Source organism: Astyanax mexicanus, chromosome 4, assembly GCF_023375975.1.
Source record: "Astyanax mexicanus isolate ESR-SI-001 chromosome 4, AstMex3_surface, whole genome shotgun sequence".
Lineage (NCBI taxonomy): Eukaryota > Metazoa > Chordata > Actinopteri > Characiformes > Acestrorhamphidae > Astyanax > Astyanax mexicanus.
This window is the reverse complement of record NC_064411.1, coordinates 27,342,751-27,359,638: the sequence shown is the minus strand read 5'-3', so window position 1 is coordinate 27,359,638 and position 16,888 is coordinate 27,342,751. Positions and strand designations below refer to the sequence as shown.

The 16,888-nt window shown below is 33.9% G+C and overlaps 1 protein-coding gene across 3 annotated transcripts in view; it reads left to right on the top strand.

Annotated features, from left to right (window-relative positions):
• Positions 1–16,888, top strand: part of LOC111194595 (GRAM domain-containing protein 2B) — a 60,036-nt gene that overhangs the window by 25,509 nt on the left and 17,639 nt on the right. For 2 of the 3 annotated variants that reach the window (XM_022679305.2, XM_022679306.2), the window contains exons 2-8: positions 9,971–10,117; positions 10,209–10,260; positions 12,930–13,002; positions 14,063–14,166; positions 14,672–14,770; positions 15,424–15,495; positions 16,217–16,285. In XM_022679305.2, the coding sequence (XP_022535026.2) occupies positions 9,971–10,117; positions 10,209–10,260; positions 12,930–13,002; positions 14,063–14,166; positions 14,672–14,770; positions 15,424–15,495; positions 16,217–16,285 (616 nt within the window). Of the gene's footprint in view, positions 1–5,355; positions 5,645–9,970; positions 10,118–10,208; positions 10,261–12,929; positions 13,003–14,062; positions 14,167–14,671; positions 14,771–15,423; positions 15,496–16,216; positions 16,286–16,888 lie in introns of those variants that run through there. The other variant, XM_022679307.2, reaches the window with a different exon arrangement.

The window sequence follows — 16,888 nt, the reverse complement described above, 5'->3', positions numbered from 1 at the left end:
CTGGTTTAAATCAATGCACAGAGTTGAATTTAACACTGTCCCAGGTATAATATGGTCACACTCTCTACATGTTTTTCTCTCTACACAAGAGTCATTTTTAGAGATAATTCAACATTGGAGTCATATATTAACTCTTTGTTAAATTCTTCAGTGTTAATTAAGTGTTCATTCAAAATAACACTCAAAGTTTAGATGTTTAGACCTATAGACAGTGTTTTGTTGTATTGTATTATTTAATTCACTTTTCTATATGAATATTTTCTGAATCATTTGTTAACTGACACACTGTTACATTCCCAAAAACATAGAAAAAAAGATTGAAATTGGGAAATTAATTAAATGAAATGAAAAAAAGCAGGTGCAGGAGGAACAAATTGTAAAATATGTTAGTTATATCAATGGTTAAACTACCTACTAGGGGTGGGCGATATGGCTCTAAAATAATATCATGATATCATTCAGCATATTTTCATGATAACAATACTCTTGGAGATATGACAAAACAGACATAACAGACAGATATAATCTGTCTCTAGTAGATGTATAATAGGACATCTGAACAGTATGAATTTTTCTTTTGCTAAAAACAGTAAAAAAGTAGTACCCCGATGTGGTAATTAGAGGTGGGAGATGTGGCACAATTTTTCTGGGTATAATATCGTTCACAATAATATTCAAAAATGTTGGCATTGTTATTTGAGCTTGATACGATATAGCACAACCCTACTACCTACTTATCCTGACTTATCTTTACTTAAAGCAGAGATCTAGAGAGAGTTCATAAAAGACCACCAAAAAAAAACATTAAGTGGTTGTCTTATACTAAACCAATTCTCCAGTGGAGACTCTTATCTAACATTCAACCCAACACCAAGATGGTGAATAAATATAAACATAAGTAACATATAAACACACATACCATTACCCTTCCAAACATCATAACCCCCTACGAGAAACGAGAAAAAAAAAAAAAGTCACAGAGCATGCTGGGAGCAAATCAAAATCAAGAGACAGAGCACACTTTGAGGAGTTGAATTTTAACTCTGTGGAGACTTTTACTTTTTTTTTTCAACTATGTAGATTGTTAAACACTGAAGGTTGTTAGAATTAATCCCAGGGAGTTAAAACACCCTAAAATTAAAGGTAAAAAGCTATTTGTTCTTTTTTTTTAACAAAAAAATAACCATAAGCACTCTGTATGTTTCCATGTGTGATGTAACGTGATTGGCCGTTTTTACAGCTGCAGTGATTGATGTAGAATGACTGCTGTGAGAGGCTGCAGAGCGGTTTGATTGACGGAGGTTAGGTTGATAGGGGGGTTTTCTCACCTTGACGTCAGTACTGACTTTAAAGCTGGTCGGCCAGAGGCTGTAGATTTAAATGGGGTTTAAATGGCTTTGACATGGTTTAAGTTTTGAAGTTAAATGTGATTACATGAATAAAAAATATACAGTAGGTTCCAATAAGCTTAATTTGGATGAGTGTACTGTAACAATGGATCAGGAGCACCAAACTTCTGAGTGGCGTTCCATCATGTTGGAGCTGGAAGAAGTCATTCCCAAACTGTTCTCACAGTTGGAAGCATTAAATTGTCCAAAATCTCTATCAGATAGATAGATAGATAGATAGATAGATAGATAGATAGATAGATAGATAGATAGATAGATAGATAGATAGATAGATAGATAGATAGATAGATAGATAGATAGATAGATAGATAGATAGATAGATAGATAGATAGATAGATAGATAGATAGATAGATAGATTGATTTTCGGAGTCTGCAGAAGCCTTAAGAGTTACTTTCACTGGAACTACTAATCCCGCCTGCAACAAACTTTAAACTTGCCAAAATGCAGCCAGAAAAATACTGTTCTCCTAGCAACCACTAAATTCAGATTCATCAGATTGACAGACAGAAAAGAGTGATTTTTTTTACTCCAGGGAACACATCTCCACTGCAGTGTCCAGGCCAGTGCCAGTGTGCATTCAATGTCATTGCTTTGTTAAGGATCAGTGTTCAGTGAACAGGACAACTACATGTATAAAAGTTACCACAGTAAAATTAAATAACAAAACTGCTCAAAATAAACAAAGGCCACAAAATTAAATATTTCATTTCTCAGCATATCTCTGCATTCAGAGTACATTAATAAGAAACTCACTCTCTGTTTATTTTATTGAGAATATAAAAGACGATTACAAAATCAGATGAGCATTAATTATTTGTAATTTGTATATATTTTTTAAATGTATCTATTTCTCACAAGTTGTCCGCAACCCGCCCAGAATGTGTCCGTGACCCACATTTGGTTCCAGATCCACCAGTTGAAAATCACTGTAGTAAAGTACTCAGTTGCTGAACTGCAGTGTAAAACTGAAAGTAACCTGACTAAATCTACCAAATACAATGTAACATACAGACATATGAAAAAGTTTGGGCTCCCCTATTAATCTTACTCATTTTTAGTTGTAAATATTTGGGTGTTTGTAACAGCCATTTCAGTTTGATATATTTAGTAACTGATGGACACAGTAATATTTCAGGATTGAAATGAGGTTTATTGTACAGAAAATGTGCAATATGCATTAAACCAAAATTTGACCGGTGCAAAAGTATTGGCACCCTTATCATTTTATTGATTTGAATACTCCTAACTACTTTTTACTGACTTACTGAAGCACAAAATTGGTTTGGTAACCTCATTGAGCTTTGAGCTTCATAGCCAGGTGTATCCAATCATGAGAAAAGGTATTTAAGGTGGCCAATTGCAAGTTGTTCTCCTATTTGATCACCTCTGAAGAGTGGCATCATGGGCTCATCAAAACAAGCCTCATATGATCTAAAAACAAAGATTGTTCAACATAGTTGTTCAGGGGAAGGATACAAAAAGTTGTCTCAGAGATTTAACCTGTCAGTTTCCACTGTGGGGAACATAGTAAGGAAATGGAAGACCACAGGGACAGTTCTTGTTAAGCCCAGAAGTGGCATTTTATCTATAAATCACCACAATTAAATGCCTCAGAAATGGTTTGTGGTTACGTTTGACATTGGGCCTACGTTGACCTGATATTGGCTTCTGACCAGTTAACATTGGCAAGACAAGGGCTTTGTAAACCTTCAGATAGCGAAATCTATCAGCCACCAAATTTGTACTATCCAAAAATGTCAAATGTCAGACAAATTTTGATCTGACGAGTCTGTTTTACCACCTCAGTGCAAGAAAGATAAATCAAAAAATAAAAAAAACATAACAGCAATGTCAAATTAGACAAACAATCATAATCTAATAATATGCAGAATAACTGCAATAAATGATCTTATCATTATCTCAATTTCATTACAAGCAGTTACCAGCATTCTTTACCAGAAGAAAATTAATTTGTTATGATCTTATTATAAGTATTCAGAAGTTAATTACTTGGTAATTAAATGTTCCGTTTATATCCTGTAATTAGGAGCATTTGTTTTTATTGTGTACTTTATGGAATTGACCACAGATTTAATGAGAAAGCAAATGTTAAAATAAAAAGCATAAATATTTAAGCCTGAACACAATAACTTTTGGTATTTTTTATAAAATACATTTTTATATTCCTATTCCAATGTATGCATATTCTTGTTAAAAAATATTTGTTCTCATATTTATTTAAAATATTGTAATTGCATTCTATATTCTATATCTATATAATGTTCATTCACATTATTGGGCTAAGTTAAGTAAACACTATGGGCAATATTTAGGCCATTATGGTTTTGACCATATATTGCACTTTAAGTCAAGAATGTAATTATATGTGACAGGCTTTTAAATATGATTGATATTTTTATTTATTTAAATGATATTTACTTTGCCAAAGGTTTCAAAAGATTTTAAATGATTGCTAAATACTTGTACACATATTTCTTAAAAAATATATATATGTAACCATAGTCCCAGTGCATCCACTACCCAATCCATATAAAACAGAGGCAGTCAAACTGCGCCCCCTAGTGGTAAAAAGAAACACCTGACAGTGATGGAGCTGTGAATCTACAGCTCTGAAAAAAATGAAGAGAGCACTTCAGTTTCTCAATCAGTTTATATGATTCTTTAATTTATAGGTTTATGTTTGATTAAAATGAACATTGTTGTTTCTCAAACTACAGACAACATTTCTCCTAAATTCCAAATAAAAATATTGTCATTTAGAGCATTTATTTACAGAAAATGAGAAATGTCTGAAATAACAGAAAAGATGCAGAGCTTTCAGACCTCAAATAATGCAAAGAAAACAAGTTCATATTCATAACGTTTCAAGAGTTCAGAAATCAATATTTGATGGAATAACCCTGGTGGTTTTTAATCACAGTTTTCATGCATCTTGGCATCATGTTCTCCTCCACCAGTCTTACACACTGCTTTTGGATCACTTTATGCTTTTGCACTCATGGTGCAAAAAGTCAAGCAGTTCAGTTTGGTTTGATGGCTTGTGATCATCATCATCCATCTTCCTCTCGATTATATTCCAGAGGTTTGCAATTTGGCGAAATCAAAGAAACTCATCATTTTTAAGTGGCCTTTTTTTTCCCAGAGCTGTATAATTACTATACAAATAGTACATTGAATGAATAGTACTTTTAATAAATTTAACCACTTTCAACAAAAAACCCTACATCGATTGTTTCTCTTTTTTTTAGGAGAAAAAAATGTTTAACAATAATTCACTCATTTTACAGAGCCTGGTAACATATTAACGATTTAACTTAGTGATGTAAACACAGCGACATTACTATGTGAATTATAAAACTATTAATTTATGGTAAAACATGAATTAAATCTCATTACTAACTTTTACTACCACTCTCTTTCTCTCTCTCTCTCTCTCTCTCTCTCTCTCTCTCTCTCTCTCTCTCTCACACACACAAACACACACACACACACATTCACAGAAGCTTCCTCATGTTCGATGCTGAAGCTCTGCATTAAACTTTTACTCGGCACATTCAAAGATTCTAATATAAAAACATCAGATCATTATTATGAAACCAAACTACAAAATTATTACAGTCTGCCTCCCAAAATACAGTAAAATAAAACAATTTCTATTTTGTATATATTTTTAAATGATTGACAACAATAATATACATATAATTACATTCTTGTACTGACAGCCCCAGCGTGTGGTGTAAAGGGCAGTTATATGGAGGAGTGAATGTGAAAGTGATGCACCGTGTAACTCGACACTGCGGTCTGATTGTGATGGTATCAGCTGTCTGCTTTTCACCTGGAGGAAAAAAAGTGAGAACAGGTTGGTTCACTCTGAAAAGCTTTTGAGCGTGATGTTCAGGCAGAGTAAACTCTGCTGATTGGTTCACTGCCAAACGCAAATGTGGATTAAGAAATCCTGAGGTGAACCTGAGTGTGAATAAGTGAATACGGTGTAAGTCGGGTGAGGAGGTGAGGTGGTGAGGTACTAGGTGAGGTATTAGGGAATGGTTTTTCCTCATACCTGGAGTCTGGAGACGGGGGCTGACGGTTAATAAACCATTTGTATGGTGTCGTGTTGAAGAGCACAGCCTTGAGCAACACATTTCAGAGGTGTGTGAGGTATTGGACGAGGTGACGGGTGGTGAGGTGGCTGCTGTGTGTGTCTTCTGAATGGTAAGCCGTGTTTGATCTCGAATTTAAAAAAAAAACGAGTATTAAATGGGCCTTATGACTTATGTTTTATGGTTCAGTGTCATATTTAAGCTGTGAATCTACAGCTCTGGAAAAAAGACCATTTTGGTTTCTGAATCAATTACTCTGAATTTGCTATTTATAGGTTTATGTTTAAGTAAAATAAATATCATTTTTTATTCTATAAACTACAGACAACATTTCTCTTAAATTTCAAATAAAAATATTGACATTTAGAGCATTTATTTGCAGAAAATGAGAAATGGCTGAAATAAAAAAAGATGCAGAGCTTTCAGACCTTAAATAATGCAAAGAAAACAAGTTCATATTCATAAAGTTTTAAGAGTTCAGAAATCAATATTTGGTTGAATAACCCTGGTTTTTAATTACAGTTTTTATGCATCTCGGCATCATGTTCTCCTCCACCAGTCTTACACACTGCTTTTGGATAACTTTATTTTTTGTATGTTGTTGTTATAAGACTGTAGCAGTGGAATTGTACACTGTAAAAAAGTTTTTTTGTAATTGTTACTGTAAAATTACAGTAAAAAAAAAGTTGCAAATAAATAGTTAAATTTGTAAAATTAGTTTACAGCATATTACTGTGCTGTAAATGAATTGCAGCTTTTTAGAGTAAGTTTTGTCATGAAAAAATACTTTATAATACTGTAATTATTCCTTACAATAATGTCCAATGAAAAACATGCATCTCCAATACAGCAACTTCACGTAAAAGAGTAAAAGCCTTCTTAACATTCAAATGTAAGGGACAGTTTGTGTGTTCAAAGTATTTAATAAACTAAAAATGGACAAAAATTTAGATACTCGTTTTTCATTGGACATCAACTATAAGTAAATAGTAATAAATGTTTAAATGCTTAAATGTTTTGGGTCTTTAGTTGCTGTATAGCCAGTCATACACTATAAATGTAAATGAACAGTAAAATACTGGCAGCAGAGACAGTGCAGAAAATCATAACTAATAACCTCTTATAGCTCTTATAACCTACAACACTGTAGCCAGGCAGTCAACCACTGTCTAACATATAGCTGAATACAAGTTTACTGTAAAAATGACAGCAATTGGCTACAGTGTATGAATTCAGCTCCATAATCTTATATATCATAATAATAATAATACAACATAATGATTATCTTGTGTGACAGATGTTTGCAGAAAAAGCTTGATAAACTTAATGTTAGACAGATAATTTAATAGATTTGATTGAAATTTTGTTTTAGTGTCATTGTCTGATATTTACAGTATTTGTACATTTATATGTGTTACAGCTGTGTATTAGTAAGAACGTATCAATACAACAGTATATATGTGATTACAATTTAATAAATAGCAATATATTAATATGCTGTAAATACAGCATATGCAGTATTGGATTTTTTTAATCCATGCTGCAAACTATTCATTTAAACTATCAATTAACAATCAACCGGTTGCCGTGATGTTACTGTATGTATTTACCCTTTTATAACAAGATGCTTCAATGCATCTGAGACCACTGTCTCAGAAGTGATTTGAGTGATCAGATTTGTATCTGGTTTAAATGTGTCTCAGATCATCTCCTGAAGTGGTTTGAGTGATCAGGGGTGCGTTTCCCGATAGCGATTGTTCTTAGGGATTTAAGAACAACTTTAAGAACGACTTAACTTTAAGAACGCCATTTTTCCGACTGTTTCCAGAAGCCACTCTTAAGTCTCCATACTTACGAAGGACCTTTAAGTAGCACTTTGGTGGCTCCGCCCCCGTGTCTGTGAGGTTTAAGGCAAAGCCAGATGAAAACTAGACCACCGATTTATATACAGTTCTTCATTATTAAGCCACAAAGGTATAATTTTGTATGATATAAAAAGCCAAATAAAATATATTTACTTATTTGTTTACTACTACGACTGTCAGACTGGGGAAAACCGTTAATTTAATCCATATGTGTGTGATATGTGTGAATAAAAATTATATTTGTAGGTAATTGTAACTTTTTCTTCACGTGAATACGATTATTTCAACCATATAATAAACCCAAATACTATGAATAAATATGCGCAGGTTAATAAATTAATTTAAATAGTCTGGAATTTAGTCTTTTTTTTATTGTTTATTTTTTTATAAATACGTATGCTGAATGCATCTTTAAATGCATTTTTTTAAGGATCAAAAGCGGCCTCTTTCGTTTTTGAGTCAGAACTGCACGTGGATTCCACGTTAAGAAGAACTTAGTTATTTACGAGTGGGTCAGACCACTCGTAAAGTTACGAACGAGTTTAAGTACTACGTTAGTTACGAAGGCTTTCGGGAAACGCTCGTAATTTTAAGATTGTTCGTAAGTACGAAGTTACGAAGTACTTAGCGTTAAGAACGTTTTGGGAAACGCACCCCTGATTTGTATCTGGTTTAAATGCTGTCAGATCATCTCCTGAAGTGGTTTGAGTGTTTAGATTTGTATCGGTTTTATTAAATGCGTTTCAGATCACCTCCTTAAGTGGTTTAATTGATCGGATTTGTATCTGGTTTAAATGCGTCTCAGATCACCTTCTGAAGTGGTTTGAGTGATCAGATTTGTACCTGTTTTGCATGCGTCTCAGATCATCTCCTGAAGTGGTTTGAGTGTTTAGATTTGTATTTGGTTTAAATGCGTCTCAGATCATCTCCTGAAGTGGTTTGAGTGTTTAGATTTGTATCTATTTTAAATGCGTCTCAGATCATCTCCTGAACTGGTTTGAGTGATCAGATTTGTACCTGTTTTAAATGTGTCTCAGATCATCTCCTGAAGTGGTTTGAGTGTTTAGATTTGTATCTATTTTAAATGCGTCTCAGATCATCTCCTGAAGTGGTTTGAGTGTTTAGATTTGTATCTATTTTAAATGCGTCTCAGATCATCTCCTGAACTGGTTTGAGTGATCAGATTTGTACCTGTTTTAAATGTGTCTCAGATCATCTCCTGAAGTGGTTTGAGTGATCTGATTTGTATTTGGTTTAAATGTGTCTCAGATCATCTCCTGAAGTGGTTTGAGTGATCTGATTTGTATTTGGTTTAAATGCGTCTCAGATCATCTCCTGAAGTGGTTTGAGTGTTTAGATTTGAATCGGTTTTATTAAATGCGTTTCAGATCATCTCCTTAAGTAGTTTGAGTGATTTGATTTGTATCTGTTTCAAATGTGTCTCAGACCACCTTCTAAAGTGGTTTAAGGGATCGGATTTGTATCTATTTTAACTGTGATATGCAATAAATTCTGTGTTCCATTAACTTGGAAGTTGGATGTTGGATGTTGGAGTTGGAATGAAGTCGAAGGCATTTCAGTTAAACATTCAGATACTTGTACACTATTTTAAAACATTTCCAAAATACACTTAAAACTATAGACTTTAATTCGGTTTACCACAATTAATTTGACAATCATTTACCAGTGTTTTATTGGAAATTCAGCCTAACCTTTTTATGTTCCATGTTAGCACAGTTAGCAACACGTTACACAATATTTTGCACATGTAACCAGAATGGAATCATGTCCACAGATAGAGGTTGGACAGTACGCTTTGTACAACTGATGTACACTAATAGATATAGCGCTACTAAACTGTATAACACTACTGCTTTTACTACTGTTGATTTGTGAGGCAGCCATCTTGGATTCTGAACTCAGAGTTGACGATTCCCTGTTGATTTTGGGGGCATTACAGTAGACATTTGAAGCATATGAAGCATTAGAAGTGTTTACACAGCTGAAAAAAATCTATTAAAGCTTTCATATTGTTCTTTAGCTCGTAACAAATATTAACAAAGGACCTTTAATTAAAGAACAATTGAAGGATGCCCTAAAGTGGGAGTGCTATTATCTAATATTGTCCTATCAGGAGACTTTCCGCACTAAAAAAGCTTGATTAGGACTTCAATGGTAGAACTGAAGATGGAATGAATTAGATCTCGTTACTCGTTTAACACAAATATAAACTAAGATAGGAACCAATAAATCGCATTCCATATGCATTGCATTTCGCAATTTCATTACATTTCATTCAAGAGAAGTTTACAAATAATTACTGCAGTATATCTGCTAAAATGGATCACTGTGCGGGAGTGAAATGACATTATATGGTACAGAACTATAAATATAATATATGAAATGTAAAATACTATGAATGCAATACATTTAAATGAGGTTCACTGCATTTCAGATAAAACTGGAAATGTAAGTGAATCAAAGAAAAAGCAAGGGATGCATTTCTTTATTAAACTACAGCTGTGTCATTTGTTGGTATCTGTGAGTGACAGTATCCTCTTTCTCTGCTGCAGTTATTCTCCAGACTGTGGAGGACTGCTCGGGAAAGCCAAAGGCTGTAAAATGAGGAGGAGCATCGACTGCACCAAGAGCCGTGGTCTGGATGAAGCCCATCTAGAACTCGACATCAACCGGAACCTCAACGGAACCAGCCCAGCGAAGTAAGAGCGCCTTTAACACGCTAAACAACACATAATTACGTTCTAGTACCAAATATGACTAATAAATAAATAATAACAATATGTCCAACAGGAATTCCACCATAGAGGAGGAGGGGGATCGTATAGATGGACTCAGCCGAAACGTAAGTTTTTATCCTTCTCTTTTTTATTTGATTATTATTTTTTTGTAATCAAGTTTTTTTATTGAAAGTTTTGTAGATAACAGATGTAACAAACAGAGTGTAACACAAAAAACTTACATAGAAAGTTATCATGATAAGAGAAGAATTTTTTAATTCTTTAATTACATTTAGCCATATCCTCATTATATCTGCACTGGCTCTATTGACTCTAGCAGAAGATAATTCTAAGTAAAGAATATCTAAAAAGGAATGCAACCAGTGTGTAACAGAAAGCGAATGGGGTGGAAGCCAGCGCTGAACAATCATTCTTTTTAGCGTCCGTCAGGCCAGCCAACCAGACTTTCTGTACTCTTTTTGGCATAGGAAATGTAGAACTATCAAGTAAAAGATGCAGAGACGGGCATCCTTCTCTTTTTTATAAATGATTGTTAGCATTTAATAAACCACAGCTTCATTTCAGTAGATATCTCTACACAGCAAAGTTATCATCATATAGTTGTCAAATTTCAAATTTCAGTTTCGTCTTCTCCAGCATCACAGGAGCTATCAAAGAGTTCCAGTGGCCTCTTCTCATTGTAAAAAAAGGCATATTATTTGACCACGGCTGTAAACTTTATTTTTTAAGTACCCTCCATGAGCTGCATTTGGCCATTTCATTACAAAAACTGATTGTTTGTGACACAAGTCACAAGGGATATAACCTCTCTATCAATCTCTAAAACCCTTACTCACTGTTATTGTCCTTTTTTCCTTCTCCTTGATAAAACAGTTGCATGAATTCTGATCTGGCTGCTCAGACAGCTGCAAATGATATGTGTTGGGTTTTAGTTCCCAAAATCAGAATACAAAATCGTTCATCGTGCCACACAGGTAACATGTTTTCTGGTAAATTTTCATATATAAGGCGCACTGGATTATGAGGCGCCAGGGGTGTCGCCATGTTTTCCTTCTAATTCAGCAGGTCTCACTGCTGGGTGGTGGTGGTTCAGTAGCTAAGTGACATAAAGCTAAGCTAAGTAAACAAAACTGTAATTCTTAAAAAAAAATGTTCTTTTAAAGTGAAACGAGTGCTGGATGTTAATCTAAACAGATTTCTCTCCTGAAAACGGTTTATTTGTGTGAGTAAAGCACTTCAGCTTATTTATAGTAAGCTTAGATTTCCAGATTTCCATTAATAATAATAATTAATAATTAATAAGAGCTAGTGCTTAGCGCAGTTACCAACTAATGCTAATGCTACTCCAGTCTCAGTGCTGGAGAACTAAACTGAAACTCCTGTATAACTCTGTACTTCAGCAGAGTGCCTTTACTGCTCCTTAATATCTGACTGGTAAAATTCATACATAAGGAGCATCAGATTATAAGGAGCACTGATGATTTTTTTGGGAAAATTTATGTGTGAGCTAAAGTGAGCTAAGGTCAGCATTTATTTTACATTTATTTTTTTAAGACAGCGCATTTTAATGTGTTTGACTTTTTACTACACTGAGCAGAATAGATGCTTCCAAACTTCATGTGTACTGTACTGTATTATATTAATCTTATTAACTGGTTTACTTAGTTTTAAACTTTTAATTATTTTATTTAATTATTTTCTACTTTAAAAGCTTGGTCAAAAAGTGTTTTACTAAAATTACTAAAATTATACATATAATACAAATAGAATAGCTGTGGTTTTGGAACCACCATTTTATTTTTAATCTTTTAACAAAGAACAAATAATATTTTATTAAATAACCATTGAAAAACAGTGTTTTTTAAGTAAATACAGTTAAGAAGCTCTTTTAAATTGTTTTTTCTTGCTGTTTTTTTCCTCATCAGTAATCTACTACTACTAAGTTGTGGCATACATACTATAATTAATTATTCTTATGTGTATCCCAATTTATATTATTTTGCCATTATTGTCCTTGTATTTTGTATTTCTATAATAGATTTAAACACAGATAGCCTTATAATAGATATAATAGGTTTCTGGGAAAGTTCTCTCAGCTAAAAACTGAAAGTAAAAACACATACCAGATTTACAGGCTCTTTCAGTTCTTGACTAATACTGCATGGATTAGTGTTTAACCGTTTGTGTTAATTGTTTTAACTGGAACATTGAGTGTCATTCGAAGCCATTATTTTAGTTTCCTCTTAAAGTCCTGTGTACTCGGTGTGTAAGAGCACATTTCTTCCACACTTTCATTCAGACCCTAAGATAGAACCCTGTGGGACTCCACATAATCTGAAAAACCAACCCTTGCTATGTAATTTCATTATACATGGGTTCTCCATTAGAATTTATAACTGAAAAAAATAAATCTAGGCTTCAGTGGGGTAAATATGTGGGTTAATTAACTGGGTATATATGCATTAAGAAGCCTGTCACACTGTTGAAACATGTTGAAAACATAACAGGAAAGATGATTAAAATGAGAATCATTCAGGTGGAGTAAATCTGCCAGTGCCTTTTATCAATTTGTCTGAATGTGTTTATTTAATACTTGAAGATTTTTGTGAGAACTAACAATAAAATGTCTAAGATCTCAATCAAACAGATTACCAGTAAACATTAACAGACACATTTCTTCAAGTTCCTTTGTTGGTTATCTTAAAAGTCTTGAGCACTTTTAAATATATATTGAGACACTCCCTGTAATTTATTTCACCTTCTGTTTAAACAGAGTTTCAAGAACCACAAGAAAACATTTCACAAACATTTCCCAGAGATCGCTGAGCTGGAGGAATTGACCAGTGGTGAGTTTTGATATTTCCATTTAGTATCTCCTTTTTATCACCTTTGTCATCATTATTATATCATATCATTATAACATAACCCCAAGATTAACATTTCCAACAGTGGTTCTTAGTAGAGATTGTATTACATTACATTACGTAGCATTTAGCGAACACTTTTATCCAAAGCGACTTATAATAATAAATAATGATGTACATTAGCAATAGAGGACAATAGAGGAACTTCAAGGCAAAAAAACTTTTACAGGCCCTAATGGGGGATGAAGGAAATAGAGGGATAGAGGAGGAAAGGAAGGAAAGAAGGAAATGAGGTTAGAAGTAGTTAGTGTGTTAGAGGTGTTAGGAGAGTAAGTGCTCTTTGAAGAGCTCTGTCTTCAGGAGTTTATTAAAGATAGTGAGAGATTCTCCTGATCTGGTAGTAGAAGGTAGTTAGTTAGAGGTGTTAGGAGAGTAAGTGCTCTTTGAAGAGCTCTGTCTTCAGGAGTTTATTAAAGATAGCGAGAGATTCTCCTGATCTGGTAGTAGAAGGTAGTTAGTTAGAGGTGTTAGGAGAGTAACTGCTCTTTGAAGAGCTCTGTCTTCAGGAGTTTATTAAAGATAGTGAGGGACGCTCCTGATCTGGTAGTAGAAGATAGTTTGGGAATCCAGATATCTTCTGGGATTGGCTATTTTTCCTGCTCAGATTAAACAATCCTTGATTTAAATCAGGTTTGATAGTTGCAGAGTTGTGTTAGAGCAGGAAAACACTCTACAGGGTGGCGCCGTGATCTGGAGCGCTGGTATGAAAAAAGCTCCCTTTTAGGCTGTGTTCAGACTGCAGACAAATCGGATTGTTTCTGACATTGTTAAGATGAATGTAGTTGGATGAGCACCTCCCAGAAATGTAACTACAGTTGCAAGAATTATAGAAGTATATAAACCTTTTGAGATGACATGGATTTCTGCATAAATTGGTCATTAAATGTGTTCTGATCTCTGAAGTCACAACAATAGACAAACACAGTCTGCTTAAACTAATACCACACATTAAAATGATATATTTTTATGGTTTATGTCTCAGCTTTCACCTGTGCCATCCAGAAGGAGGTGCTGTACCATGGCAGGATGTACATCTCTGAGCATCATGTGTGTTTCCACTCTTCTGTCCTGCTGAAAGAGACCAAGGTAGGAGCTTGAAGACCGAGAAGGTCAGAATTAATGGTGCTAAACAATATTAGTGGTAATGGAAAAATTGTACAAGTGGCAAAATTTTAATTAGTATTAACATTCTGTGATTGTTCATGATTAAAAAGGTTTAAACGTTGGTATTCCCCCCTTGATTTCGGGAGAGAGGCAAAATAATTGTCTGTTATTTTAATATTGCAGCGTAGTTTTGATGCGTTTGAGATAAAATGATTTAATGTGCTGAGTAAAGGTTTAACAGAGAGCTTTAGAAAAGGACACATGCTGGAGAGAACACAATGCATAGCATTACCTTACACTAACAACTACAGTATTGCATAATGTTCCTTTTTGTATAGGTATAGATATCGGTATCTGCAAAAAAAAAAAATGGCATCAATACAACCCTAATTGGCATGTAGAATTTTCCAGATTAATTGCATGTGTTAATACATTAACAGCACTTACAGCACTGATTCAAACTGAAATCCATTTTTATTTCTCCCAGGTTGTGATTCCCGCTTCCACAATCCAGGTGATAAAGAAGAAGAACACAGCACGGGTTGTGCCCAACGCGATTTCAATCATCACCAACAACACAGAGAAGGTATGAGCTTAATAATGCTGACAGGTCCCTTTAATTTTCTTTGGGGGTAAAATAAATAGTAAAATTAAATAAAATACAATTAAATATATGTTTTTAATCATATTATATAAAAATCTTCTCTTAATTCAGAGTGTTCGTGCAATTTATAACATATACGGGATAGAATCAACTAAAATGGGCCACATAAGAATGTAGCGTCATAGCTCTTTAATTTGTACAGCCAATCAAAATAAGTGCTCCAGTAGACATGATGCAGTAGTTTTGATTGGTCTGAGATTGCTAAGGTGGGCGGGGCAGAGTGTTAACGATGAATGTCAGAGAAATCATACATAGTAAATTTCTCGGCCCTTTTTAGCTGAACAGTGGGCCTTTCTCATCAAATTATAATTTAAGAGACTAGTTTCAATTTAGAACAATATTAGATTAAAAGCTTACTAAATGGTCTTATAAGTCATTTACCAAAAACTGGCCAATTTTAGCTGAATACACCATTGTATGTATCGATATGTGTGTACATATACTGAATATACATACACACATCTTACAGTTTGAGTTGTAATCTGTTATAATTTCACTTTAGCATTATAAAATGGTCTCTGCAGTCACAGGCACTGTCCTTAAGCTTTCTTTATTCTGGTCTCTGTGTTTTTCAGCACCTATTTGTGTCGATACGGAACAGAGACGTGTGTTTCAAACTCCTGCAGCTGATATGCCCACATCTACAGGTTTGTAGTTTTTTTTTTTGTAGAGTTTTTTGTAGAAAAAATATTGTGCAATGTTCAGAAACAGTTTATCATGTCAGAGTTTTTCAGATAATACCATTTCAGTATAACGATCATTGAACAATACTTTACTGACAAGCATTATTTAGAGGTGTTGTTTGAAATTCATTTAACAGAGTGAATTGAGGCTAGGATTATTTTCTTGCTGAGCCCTAACTGTGAAATAAATAAAAATATATATATTCTTCAGTATTACAGAACATTAACATTTATATGACTAATTTCTTTCACTGGCAAAAAAACAAATTTTCCAATTACACTTAATTAGGTCTTATTTTTGTTTTGGCACTGACAATTTTATGGGTAAAAAAAAGGAAACCAAATGGGTTTTAACAGACATCCTACTTGTCACAGACAATCTGTATGTCTACTGCATTTTAATAGGTGTTGTAAATTATATATACTATCCCAAAATTCATTTTTGGTCAGCAAATGAAACAGACAATGTATGTATGGGTGGGGGTTTGGAGGAGAAATTAGTTTTTAGCAGGGTGGGATAAGTGTGTTTAAAACAGGTCTGTCCCACTACATAAAAGTAAAGCACATAAAGGGCAAAATGTTCAGGGGAAGATAAACCCATGCTAAAATAGTAAATAATAACTGAGTGTAAATTAGAAAATGTAATTTAGGTTCCTGTTTTTTGATTCTCATTGTTTCTCTTTAGACTGGAAGTGCTAACGGCAGCCCACAGATGTCTTCTGTAGAAAACGTCCACGAACTAGAAATTGACACAGTAAGAACCTTAATAATTAATAATAATAAAATAAATAAATAATTTACACACCGCAGAAAAAGCTCAAATGCACAATGATCTCAAGTAAATTAATATATGCAGGCACTGCTTAGGCTTTCCACATCCTGTATCAAAATAAGAGCGTGTTTTCGCACCTCCATTATACATTTTCTGAATGGAATCTTATTTGCATTTTGATCTTGTCTACCGAACGCCATAACAGTTTAAAGAATGCGTTACTTGAGTCTGATTGAGTTGGACTTTTTTTTTTTTAGTTTGAAACAATAAAACCCAGTGTGTCTTTGTTATCGTAACGACAGGAAAAGTACAGCTTGGTACTGTTTTTTTTAATACCAATAAGGTGAAAAATAGACATGTGTCTTGAAGATTAACATACTTTACAAGTTACCTTGCAAAAATGAACACAAGGACAGAGAACCCCTATTGAGATGTGGTGTTTACTCGCGGTTGCACAATACAGGAAATGCAGGTGGCTTACATACTTGTGTATTTTTATTTATTAAACATCATTTTGAGAATACTTTGAGGGTTTTTTTTCACACATGTGCTCTTTGCTTGTTGCTGAATCATATACACTGTATC